We start from the raw sequence: 13,191 nt of genomic DNA, 5'->3' as shown, positions 1-13,191 counted from the left end.
TCAGGTATAATTGCCTCGGGGATTGTTTGGTTCATTGTGTTGAAAAGCAAGGGAGGAATTTATAACCCTAACCCAAGGCTATCAGATAATGTTTAAAATAAAACAAACGGAAAATCTGCTCCCCGTCCCCACCAATCTACCTGGAACCTAAGGGTCTGACAATAATCAGGGTCAAGTAATACTGGAAATCAGACTGCCGTACTGCGGAGACTAGGTGACTGACGGACTGTCTTGAACTCACCCTCCAACGCCTTCTGTAACACCCTGGCTGTAATGGGAGAACAGAATTTGGGTGGCTGGAATTTAAAGGGAATAGGCAGAGACGTGATTTTAAACAGATCCCTCATTTAAATTCTTGCTCCAAACCACATGTGCCCGATAGCGAATCTGGCAGCAGAACTGTACCTATATTTAAAAAAATGGATTGGCCTTTTACCCGTGCAACCAACAATAAAAACCCTTCCCAGCCATCATGTAAAGACAGGTGCTTCTGACTTTATTGCCCTAATCAAAAGTGTCTGACTCAAGTGGCATGTGGATTAATTTAACCTTCCATTGGCTCCAACAAACGCATTCTCCATAATGATCAAATACAAACTAACAGAGGGGAGGATCAGAATTGCTTTCCACGGGCATGACTCCAGAGCTGTGAGTGGGGGACATGGCGAAGATTCAGGAGGATGTTGGCCTTCCCTTTGCTTTTTAAACCCGCAGGTTGTGTAGTGCTTGTATGGAGTGGGGGTGTGGGAGGAATCCTGAAATGGACTTAAATTGCCTCCGAATGCTTTTTTAATTACAAATTCACTTTTCATTATTGCAGAAGAGGGTTATTTGAAAACAAGAACAGCGCACGGTGTGTAAGTGGTGGGTAGAGGAGGCCGATGTATACCGTCAGGGAGTTTCACCAATTTTAGGCTCTCAAGATAAACAGTTATCCTCAGACGGTGCCTTGGTTCAATCGGAAAGACAGAGGGAGGGGGAGATTAAAAGACAATCGTGGCCTTTTTATTGATCAGTTCATTTGCCAAAATGCAGTTGCAGTTCTTTTCGAAGTGGGCTATAATATAAACGCTTGTACATTTCAACCGGGACAGGCTCCATAGTTTAATATACTCATAACGAAGGAGGATGGGGGGAGGTTGGAAGCTGGGGGTAACTGGGAGCTGTTTTAGCAACAGTGGGGTTTTTTTTGGTGAGGGAAAACAAAACTAATGATGTACACAATCTCTTCTCCCTTCCCCCCGTCGTGCAAGGACTAAAACCGTGCACTATTAATATTAATTATTATTATTTTATTAATTTTAAATACACCTCTAGAAAACGTAAACTTAGTTTTATTCTTGTTGGGAGAATCCTTCATCATGGTCAGCATTTTCTTTAGTTTGATTAATTATTTTCGTCTCTTCCAGGTTTAAAATAAAAAGTCTAAATCGACCCTCTAACAAATCGCCTCATTAAACAGCCAGATCCATATTCCCCGATCATATGTGACGCGTCTGCAAACTTTTTTTTTTTTTTAATCTCCACTTGATTTTGGAGCCGTGTAGCTGTCCGCTTTGGAAACAACCCTAACATAAAGATGGAGTGTAAACAATGCCTGGTAACTCCTAAAAATGCTACTGCTGGTGACAGGGAATATTACTGGGAAAACCCAGAGATGAAAAATTTCCTTCGGAATTTAACTTACACCTCCAGTCACTGATCTTTCTCTCACAGTTTGATGCAGGGACTGCTATAAAAATTACCACCCCTCCTGGATAACTGAGTACAATTCTGATTTCCACCAAAAATCAGTTCTCTGTTAATGCTGCCCCAGTAATAATAAAAGATTCGCCGGTGCTCCGATCTGGGAGACATTTGCTACCCAGCAGTTATTAAAAAGTGGCTAAATACGTGTAGCCATAAATGGATTTGTGGATACAGAATATGGACTTTTTAAGAGGTGCATGCCCGCGTTGGACATTACAGCTTAGTTAGTACCTTTGAGCTCAAGGAACTTGATTACACTTACGAGTCAAAAAATGGCAAACGAGAACCACAGGGAGACGACTGAGAACTGTGCGTAAGGAAATCCGGAATAGGCAACAGTTTTTATTGCGCTTGAATTCCGCCAGCATTCTGCGGGAAGCCACGTGAATTGCAACCGGCGTTGGCTTGGACTTTAAGCTATCTTGAAAATCTCTCTTCTTTTTATTTCCACACATCTCAGTTTGTAACAGGGGCAATCATTAGAGGGCCCAGCCCTGCATTGATTTCTCAGACAAAACTCCCCCCTGAGCTCAGGATCGGGCTCACGGGATTCTTTCTTTACTGAAAGCCCTTTGGTTTATCATTAATATTCCATCCTCTCTCTCTTTTTTATCTAAGGAGATTACATATGCACAAGGGTTGGGGAACTCCTATTCTGAAAATCTAGCGTAGTGTAGCTGCAGTGTCGTTTTTTAAATTAACACATGGGGAAATGATACTTGTTATTGGCCAGGAAAATACTTATTATTGGTCCGAAAGGAAGCAAGCCCGCGGCTTGATCAATTGAATCACAGTCCTAATTTAAATAAACAACTACAGCGTTTTGTCTGTTTTTAAAACCGGTGTAAACTCAGCTATTTCATTGTGAATCCAAAGCTGTCCCATCTGTTCAGAACCATAGGTCCAGAAAGGCAATCGACTTCAGAACATCCACTAGAAAGGATTTTTGACATTTTGCATCGAACATATCTGATGATAATTTTGGTGTTTTAAATATAAGACGAAAGTACACCTAATTCTGTCGTCATATAGATATAATATATTTCACTCTCACCACATAAATACAAAACATCCAAATATCCAAAAACATTCAGAACAAAAGTTAGTAGCAAATTCTCGGCGCTCGATTCATTCATTATTTTCTCCACTATTGCCTAGAAACGTCAGACGTAAATAATTCACAATAAAATTACTATTTTGTTTTGTGTCCTGCTCTCTCTCTCGCTCGCTCTCCAGTTCTGTTTTATAGTTAATTCTCTAAACTACAGCAACCATTCCATTTTTTGTAATTATTTTTGGTTAAGGTTTGGTGGCACGTATTTATACAGTTTGTAAACGCCTTATATTAAAGGTTAAAGAAAGAAAAACTAAACAAACAAATTAGCTAACTACAGAATTCTTTTTTCTGACAAATTCAAGTACTGAAACTTAATATGAAGTAGATCAGAATGCTAGAGTTGGAATAAACACCTTGGTGGATGGAGAAAAATAACTGTAACAAGTATGCAAAAGGACAAACAGGATTGTTACATGGATGTATTTTTTAAAAAGATATGTTCTTTATATTTTACTTTAATTTTAGTCAAAATGTAAGTAATTTGTGAGAGTATTACGGAGGGAGGAAACCCTAAAGATGTTTAATTTGGATACACTTTGAAAGTATTGGAAACTCAATTCGAAAAAACTGCCATTCCAATAGGTATAGATGCAATCACGCCACCCTCTCCCCCTTACTTTTCCTTATTTAACATGTTTACTTTTACAACATTTTTATGTTATTTTTTGGTTCGAAGAACTAGCTCTTGAAACTAAAAAAAGGGGGCGTTACATTATCTCGAAGTGAAAGATTGTTTTTAATAAAAACAATCTAAAGCCACTGTTTTCTGTATCCGCATTTAATGCACAGATTTTAAAGGCAGTCTGTTCCGATCCTTACAATATTCAAGATTTTTTTTAAAAAAAGTTGATAGACTTTTTTTTCTGGATTGGATCTATATCAAGGGCAAATATAAATAAAAACGAGGATACTAAACGGTTAATGTAGTGCAGTCATCATATACATATATGGGGCCACAAAACCTTGAGCAAATTTGTGCTTAGAGTCACTGAAGTCTTGACATCACATTTAAATCCACCTGATGGTTCCATTTCTATGTCTGTTTGTTTGGAAAGGACTTCCCCATCGGTTGGCATTGATTTAATTCAGAATGCAGTCAAAATGGTTCTGATTAAACTGCAAACAACTCCCCCTTCCCATTTCCCCCCTCCTCCCCAGTCCGTTTCCCAAATAAAAACGTGGATCATCGTTAGGTTTGCATTGGTGTGATTCAGAATGCAGTCAAAATGTTTGGTTTTGAGCTGCCTGCAAACCTCCCCCACCCTGCCTTTCCCCCCTCACACCCTCCCACGCTAAAATAAAGGGGTCTCCATCACTAACAGTGGTGCTTCTCGGCTGTTTTGTCTGGAATCCGTTTATTTAGCAGCTACACTCGGGTGAGGTGTTTGTCCACTTCATGGTTTCTCCTCTAACCATAGTTCCGTTCCTTGTTGCATTCGGCAATGAGTCTGGCTAGGAAAGCATGGTCGTGGGGGGGCTGTTATGGCAGGATGGTGTGTGGAGGGGGGGAATGAAGGGAGGGCTGATGAGATGCTAACGTGTCATTATTCCATAAATATCGCCACAAATAGATACTATAAATATAAATACATGGAGTTACTCAGAGTCAGTCCAGGGCTTTTTTCTCAGCGCCTTCTTTATTGTTGGTCCTGGAGTAGGGCTCGAAGGCAGAGGAGCTCAGGTACCTGGCTGACAGTTCCTGCAGGTTTCCTGCCAGAGATCCGGCCATTGTCAAGGGATTAGAGGACAGGCGGCCGGCCACCGAGCCCAGGAGGGTGGGCACGGGCAGGCTGAAGAGGTTATGGCCGGCGCTGGGCGAGGCGTGGAGTCCCGCAGCCTGAGGGGGCCCAGCCGCGCTGCTCACTGCTGGCGGGTGCGGGGAGCCGCCCGCGGTCCCTGAGCTGGTGGTGCCCGTGGTGCCGATGGTGAGGCTGGGGGCCCGCAGCGCGGAGCCCAAGGCGCTGGTGGCGCAGGGGGGCAGGAGGCCGGGCAGTCCCGGCGGGGAGAGCAGCCGGCCTTGCTCCAGGAGCCGGAGGACGCTGCAGGTGGCGGCGGTCTCCGACACCACGGACCTCAGCTCCGAGTCTTTGCCTTGGTCCTTTTTCTGTTTCGTGCGCCTGTTCTGGAACCAGACCTTTACCTGGGGAGAGAGGCACAGGGTGAGCGGGGCGGGGGGCCCAGCCCGGCGGCCAAGGGGCTCGGGGATTGCGGCATTTCTCCATTTCCCCCCGCCCCGGCCCTGGGGCTGGACAATGAACGCCGGCTTGACCACTCCGAAATAGGGGGTTTACACTGCATCGGAGAGTCTGGGGCCGGGGGAGGGGAGGCTTAGGGAGTTGAAATGAACCACTCAGCAGCACTTTTTACGAATGGGGGGGGGGGGGGAGAATCCTGCCTAGGATTAATGAGCTCTGACTTTGGGAGCTGTGTAGCACCGGGAGGCACCTTAAAGGGCCCGGGTTCCCCTCGCCTGCAGACAGCGGAAATATCGCCGTGGGTTTCAGTGGTAGCAGGATCGGACTCTTTAAATTAGTTTTATTTCAGAGCCAGCCTTAAACTTGGAGCGGGTGGCACACTCCTCGCCCCCTCTCCCGGAACAATCCAGCAGGCCCCTAAACTGCACTCTCCTTTCCACTTCCCTCCCTGGCAGCGTGGCGTTATCCGCTCATCCAGTGACAGTAACGTGGTTCTTCTCTCTCGCTTCCCTTCCAGCTGCCTCTCTCACGCCAAACGAGAAGGTCATATCAGAAGCATCTCATAGCAGGTCAGAGCCACATTGGCCCCTTTAAAATATGATTTTAACTAAAAGGAATACAATCTATATTTCTATAGCCTCCGAGACTGTTTAACTTGTCATACCTGTCCCACGGCAAAGAAAGGCTAATTAGCTTGTCAGCGGGATTTATTACACCGGCTGATCTTTTAACGACATACCAAACCGGGATTTAGAAGTTTGTTCTTTTTTCGTTGACTTTGGGGTTATTCCCCACCCCCCCTTGCACTTTTAATTGTTCGAACGGACATAACTATTCACTGACCAGTGCACAATCATACAGGGCACTCTGTTCACTGCCCTGTCAATAACTCCCCCCTCATCCCCCAAAACAAAAAGAGATGCAGTCTCATGGGGTAGAACCTTTGCTATTGTCCACCAATCTATTTCCTGTAATAATAGGTAGGAATGAAAGATAAATACACCAGATTTTAATTCAGGGGCACATACAAAAGTAGGACTATTTACCAGCTGTCTATTTTCTGTTACGAAGCACTGGGGATTTTCTAGCGTTTTTCCCCAAAGCAGCTAATAATACAATTATTTTTTTCTCTGTCGCATTACATTATCCTTCCCTTTCGCAGAGTATCTTCTATACAGTATTTCCTTCCCATGTCACCTCCTATGCCAGACACTGTTCCATACACTGCAGGAAGAGATCCGGGGACTCTAAATTACAGAGGGAATTGGTTCACCTTATTTTGCAACAGAGGTTCCGAGCGAAAAAAAAAAAAACCCTCTCTCTCTAAAAAGTTAGAATCTCTAACTTTTTAGGAGGAGAGATTTTTTTTCGCCCAGAACCTCTGTTGCAAATAAGGTGAGCCAATTCCCTCTGTAATTTAGGGACCTGACCTGCTGACCTGATTCTTGTGAGATGCAAAGAATACTTTTTGTTGTTGTCAAATTTGCATTTGAAAACTTAAAATATGGCCGGTGTTGCAACCCCTCCCCGCCCCCACGCCAGGTAAAAAGGAAATTAGAAACAAAACAGAGTTTGTATATTAGTCAATTTTAACGCAGCACGATTCCAGCTCCCTTCATTGCCAAATTGCACATGGACAGGTTTTTTCCATGCGATTCTGTGAAAACACCTCCCCGCACTCACACACACTCCAAACAAACAAACAAAACAAACAAACAAACAAAAATCAATGTAAAGCACATTAGCAGGCAAAATCAAACGAGAAGTTTAGAGGGGCAAGTAAATATATCGAATAGAAAATCATTTATCATCTCTGTATTTGTTGATTATATGCTTGTCAGTAGCGTACTTTTTTAAACTGTTGAAAAGGGCATAAAACTTAATTCGAATCCACCCAACAGTTCATGGGAAGCATTGGAGCTGTGCAAGCAGTGACAGCTCCCTGCATGCGGACTAGTGTTATGAAAGGTGGTTTGCATTGCTTACACTCGATCGCCTTCCAAATCTGGACACCTCCCACCCCCACCTCTCAGTCCGGAATTCAATGCCACATATTTGGAAAGCAACTCCCCCCCCCCCACCGCATCATTCTGATAATGCACATTGTGTACTGAATGTCTCATCAGAAACCTCTTCGCCCTCATGTATTGAGTTCCAGAAGAGATTTGCTACATTCTGTAGCTCAGTTTGTGACCAAACCAAGTTGTCAGCTACTTTAAGCCCCAGTATTTTCTTTCAGGGTGTAGCAGCCCCCCCCCTCTCTCTCTGTGTAAACCTGGGTGTCAGGTTTTGTCTGAGGGTGAATATTCACAGATCACTGTGGTTATGGGTGGGGAAATGGTTTGCCACAAAGTGTGCGCCTGTGTCTGCCAGGAGGCCTGTGATCCTGTGTGAACCAGGCAGTGGGCTCTGGAAACAGAAACAAACGTTTGCCTGTCTAGTCGATGTAAGTCTGTGAGCAGGTGTTTATGTGGACGAGGCTTCAGCTGTATCCCTGAGGAGTGTGTCTGTGCTGGGACTCAGGGAAAGGGGGGGGGGGAGAGGTCTCAGAGGTGCCCAGCAGCAGGTACTTTCTCTGCACTACCTGAGTTTCCGAAAGATTGAGCTGCCGGGCCAGTTCGGTCCTTTCCCGTCCCACCACGTATTGGCACCTCTGGAACTCCATCTCCAGCCGGTACAGCTGCTCCGCGGTGAAAGACGTTCGGGTCCGTTTGGGGCGGTCCAGATCAAGTCCTTTAGGCAGAATAATCTCTCTTATTGAACCTTTGGCATCTGGCAAAGAAACGCGCAGTCACTTAACACCAAGGAACCGCTTTCGGAGCAACGCAAAGAGCTGCTGGGCAACTCACCCAACGCCAGGATCGCTTAGGTTAACCAGGCAGCAATCGGGCTGGTAAAATCAGGGCATCGCATGGGGCTACCGTACCCAGGAAAAAAGGAGGCGCTCGGGTCAGAGATCTGTAAATAATTCCCCCAGCCCGACTTTCTTTGTAAGGGCGTTTAATACATTTCACTGATTGATCTCAGTGCTGTAATAAACACCAACTGTTCGTGGGCCCTGTTCACTGTCGGGTTATTCGTTGGTGCTGCTGGGTTATTGTTATTGTTGGCTAGCAAGCCAAAACGCAACTCTACAGCCGTTCCTGGGCAGGACCGTTTCGAGTTTACAAAATGTTTCGTTTCACCATGGGGCGGTTTGGGATGTTAAATGCATCTCGCCCCCTGAATGGCACGGGAGAGGCATAGTTATGGCCGATTCTTTCCTCTTTAAAAATGCCAGGAGGGTAAGGGGGGAAAAAAAATTAAAACAAACCACACAGAGAAGCCTCACTTTTATTTTAGTACCGGCCTAAAGAAAGCAGGACAAATCTTATTAGCACAACTGTCATGCTAGAGCTAGATTCAGATTACATTAAAGCATTCCCAGCCTTGCTTTCCGTAATTTTACCTCCATAATACACTTTAAGTCATAGATAACCACATCATTTCAATCTGACCCCTCTCTGGGGTCAATCGGTCGCGCAAGGATTAATTATTGTTTACAAGGCCTGCTTTGCACTAATTTTATTATAATTCTATTCCCCTCTTCCCACACACCTTAATAAAACGGTAATTTCCACGGGTAATTTGTGCAGAGCACTATAAAATCATTTCATTAGTGGACCGGGAAATGATCCGAAGGATGGGGAGGAGGGAAATAAAAACAGTAAATATACAGAAACCCCATTCAATCCCTCCTGTCTTTTTTTTTAAAGCTATGTAAACAGTGATTGTTTAACAAATAATTCTTCCACCGTCAATTCCACCTCACATTATGGACACCGGGACAGAGGACACAGCAGAAACCCCTACATTTTATATATCCCCTCCACACACACAAAAATAAAAAAATCCAAAACCCCCACAAACAATACAAATGCACCCAGATGCAAAAGGTGAAATCCATTATTTTCTCCGGGCGTCTCCTTTCTAGTGTCCGAGGTGTGCAGAAGCAGCTAAAGCAAGGACTTTCACGTGGGGCAGGGAATTGTAGGTGTTACAGAATTTAAACAGCGATCGCTGTTTATTCATTGCATTGATCAAAATCCACTCGGACATACCGTTAGCCCCGCCGAGGGGGACTTTGACACTTGCAATGCTCTCTGTAGAAGAGGGCACCGTTTGGGAAGTCTATGGCGAATCCAGAAAGGCTGTAAATAATATTTCACAGCCACAACGGTTGGTGTTTAAGAGGCACCAAGAAAAAGTGGAAAACCAATGTAATGCAGATAAACTTCTCCCATGAACCAAAGGAGTACATTAATAAAAGATACCAAAAAAAAAAATAAAAAAAAAATCAGACCCTATAAAACAGCTCTAGACTTAGAACCACTTGCCACTGGAAATATTGCATTACAATCTACAGCGGTATCTCCCCCTCTGCATCCGTAGTAAAAGAGGAACATCTCGAAACCCCAACATATTTTTTTTATATAAAAATTCCGATCTCTCGCTCACACACACGCAAAATGCCTCCAAAACTCCTACCTCTAACTAGGATCCTCCTGCAATAGTCCGGGTCTGCAGAACTAGATTTACTTTTATTACAATCTTCCGAAACGGCCGAGGCAGAATAAGTCCCTTGTTGATCCTTCAAAAAAGAAGTAGAAATATTTCCTTCAGACCCTTTGCTTTCCTTGCCCTCTTTATGTCCGTTCTTCGAGACCCGGTTCGCTTCAGCCTCTGAATTGCATCTAACGTCCATTTTGTCTTGTTTCCCAAACATGTAGTGCAATAAAAAAAAGAAAAGAAAAGAAAAGTCTAGGTTGGATATTGCACAGCCTGCGGTCAGGTCGGTGGGGATGTGGAAAAGCCCCTCTCGCCAGGAAGGGTCGGCTTTGATCCCAACAGAAAGGCAGCTTGCTTCTTCCTCAATCCCTGCGTCCTAATGTGACTGTCCAGCTTCCCTGAGCCCCAGTGATCAGGTACTCAACAGTACAACTCCAAAATGATTTAATGTCTGCCTTATTACAGAGACATGTAGTTGTTAGACACACAGAGGGACGCGCATTCGCTGTTTCAATTGATTACGGGTAATTTTGCAGCCTCCACATTTAGGTTACCTCATGAATACACTAAATTGTTTGGATAATATATCAGATCGTAATGGATGGTTTGTGTGCTTGTCCCCAATCAAGTAGAGTTTAGCCAGTGAATAAACTGAAATGATTGGTCTTGCTTTCAGGAAACACACAATCAAAAGACTGAGACTTCCAGAAAGGGGGGGCGGAAAAAAAAAAACTTTTGACAAGATTCACCCTGAATTGTTAGCACCATTAGCAGCCATTATTAACTTTCTTCAGTCTGCCTTTGACCCTCCAGATTATATAGTGGCTTTATCCAAGACACACCAAATAAATCTGAATAAAGCTGCTAGGAAAGGCTGAAAAAAATGCAATTGCAGAAAAGCAGCCTGGAGTCTAAACAAAACAAGCCAACCACTACACACAAAAAAGTTTTCCTCTGGAGTGGGTCTATCCAAGGAAGCCGAGGATCAGCCCAGCAGAAATCCTCCTGAACACATCTCTCCACAGACAGCCATCTTAAACTCCTACCTCTCCTTAATTCAGTTCAGATGCTTGCTTTCTGTGTGTGTGTGCTAATTCTGCACCTTCACAAACACTGAACCAATTGGTAGAGCCTGCTCATTGAAGGGAAAAAAAAAAAAGAAAAGAAGCCAGCTTTGTGTTCAGAAAGATCCAGGAGGGGAGAGAGGGAGAGAGAGAGATAGCCCGTGAAAAATCTCCACTGCGTGATCTACTAAAGGATAAAAAAAAAAGTTTTACCCTGGCTATTTCATTGTCTCTGCTACAATATCTTTGAGAACCGCAACAGCCAGTAATCCAATAAGACCATTGATTAGGCTACAATGATTCAATTCAAGCAAATGGCCTTGTGCAAAGAGCATGCTCCAGCCCTTCTTGTCACCTTGTAGGGCAGAAGCCCTCTTCATGCTGCTCTCCTTATTCATTCCTTTATGGGAAATGTAGAGCAAAAGGAGTGAAAGATGGCAATTATCTAATTGGACTATTAACAAACAATTCTCTGAGTGTGGCTGTCTGGCAATGGTGCTTGGGCGGGGTGAAAGGCCACATGTTGCACTGGCCCCATTCACAAAGAGTTTAGGGGCCGGAGGGAGAGAAAGAATTTTCTTTGAGAATTTTTCACACAAATCCAGGAGTGTCAGGTTTTCCTGTCTCTCTGGGTCTGATTCTCTGTGTCTGAGGGGTGGGGACTGGCATCTTTACCCAGCTGAAGGTACTGTGCAGACCATTAACATTGCAAACAGCATAGCAAGCCAACATCAGACTGCAGCACCCTGCCCAGTTATGTGCATATTGCACACTGCTCAACTTCGTGGGTCTGATTCTGATCCTAGTGGTGTAACTGCATTGACTTCAAAAGAGTTATTAGTGATCCATGCTGGGATAATTTAGGGCAGACCCTTGATCTCTGGCTTAAGTTTAAACTAGTGTAAATAGGCATATTTCAGACCAAGAAATAAAATCAAATGTAAAAAGCGAATGCAATTTACACACACTTCAGATTATTCTGTCTCGAACAAGTATTGTTCAATAATTGCCCGGATCATCTGAACTAGATTTTTTTCTATTATAATTCTCAGAAGTCTCAAATGTAGATAAAGAAGTCACTCCTGAGACCTGGATCAGCTCCTACGCTTTATATATATAATTAATATATATCTTATGCAGAATGGCTCTAGCCTGGAACAGGTTTCTTTCTCCTTAAAGCAAATGAATTTCAGCAATTTCTGACGGTTTGTTATTATTAGTCATTCTTTGTTCTGCAGTAGTGGCTAGAGCTTCAAATCAACTGGAGGCCCTATGGTGCAAGACACTTTCTAGATATTTAAGGAGGAAACAATTCCTTCCCCAATCTAAGAGCCCAATCCTGTAAGCTGCTCCATGCATGGATGCCTGCACAGGAAGTTGATAACAGACACAACAAATGGAGGTAACAAACAAGCAGAGAGGTTAGGTAAGAGAGCAAAAGGTAACATAGTAGGAATATATTTTTGCATAAATGAGGTATATGCACAACATGCAGGTAGTGAGTTATATATCTATATGGTTGAGAAGTGTGGCAGTAGCAGTCCTGGCTGGCCATCTGATTCTAAAAAATTCTGAATCAGACTATTATTTTAAACATTTGTACATAATAAAGGTCCTAAGACAAAGTAGGTAATACAGTGTTTTCCATAAAGATCTATTGTGAAATGTAGAGAGAGAGAAATTATAATTATATTTGTATAGGTGTGTGGGTGTGTGTATGACATTTCTCCCCCATGTCTTTAGTTATGCTAATATCTAGGCATATAGAATAATAATAAACAGGTAGTTATTCAACTCAGTTACACTGTTTGAGGCAGGGTATTTGGAGTTTAAACATCAGATGTATGTGCCATTATTCTGCCTTTCCTGCAATAAAGCACCTGATCTAAAGACCAGCGGAGTTAATGGGAATTTTGCCTTAAATGAATGATCTCCTATAGACCTGGCTATAAAACTTGTTTGTAAACATATAGGTAGCTCTATGTAACACTATTCAGAAAAAATGTTTTTCCCCTCTTAAGTCAGCTAAATTTGCCTGCATACATTTAAAATACAATACAGATGCCTAGGGAGGTTGTGGAATCTCTGTCATTGGCGTTTTTTAAGAAAAGGTTAGACAAACACCTCTCAGGGATGGTCTAGATACTTTTAGTGCTGGCTCAGTGCAGGGGACTGGACTAGATGACCTATCGAGGTCCCTTCCAGTCCTACATTTCTATGATTATACTTTCAAAAACCATGAAAATGTCTGGATGATAAATGATGGGAAGAATAAGAAATAATCATGGCCCCAGCCTACTTTTTAAACTCTGTGGGAACAAACTTCACCCACATGGAACCTAATGATTTTAATGGGGGTCCACCCATATTCACTACATTGTAGGATCTGGGCCAATGTTTGTAAACACTGACTATCTCAGAGATCACTTATTAATTAGCTCCCCAGTCACCAAATTTGCTCTCCCCAACACATCTTACTTTTCCCATTACACTTAAAATAAATTTTAATGAATGTTAC

General features: G+C 43.2%; 1 protein-coding gene across 1 annotated transcript; it reads right to left on the bottom strand.

The window, feature by feature from the left end:
• Positions 1-4,471: 4,471 nt before the first annotated feature.
• On the bottom strand, positions 4,472-9,826 carry VAX1 (ventral anterior homeobox 1). Its single transcript, XM_054036218.1, has 3 exons — positions 9,589-9,826; positions 7,646-7,833; positions 4,472-5,006 (listed from the first exon to the last, which is right to left on the bottom strand). Exons 1-3 carry the CDS (start codon positions 9,824-9,826, stop codon positions 4,473-4,475), a joined length of 960 nt encoding a protein of 319 aa, XP_053892193.1. The 3' UTR covers position 4,472.
• Between the last annotated feature and the right edge of the window lie 3,365 nt (positions 9,827-13,191).

This window comes from Malaclemys terrapin, chromosome 7 (genome assembly GCF_027887155.1).
Source record: "Malaclemys terrapin pileata isolate rMalTer1 chromosome 7, rMalTer1.hap1, whole genome shotgun sequence".
NCBI classification, from domain to species: domain Eukaryota; kingdom Metazoa; phylum Chordata; order Testudines; family Emydidae; genus Malaclemys; species Malaclemys terrapin.
Note: the sequence above shows the minus strand (reverse complement) of the source record. Positions and strands in the feature narration are given on the sequence as shown.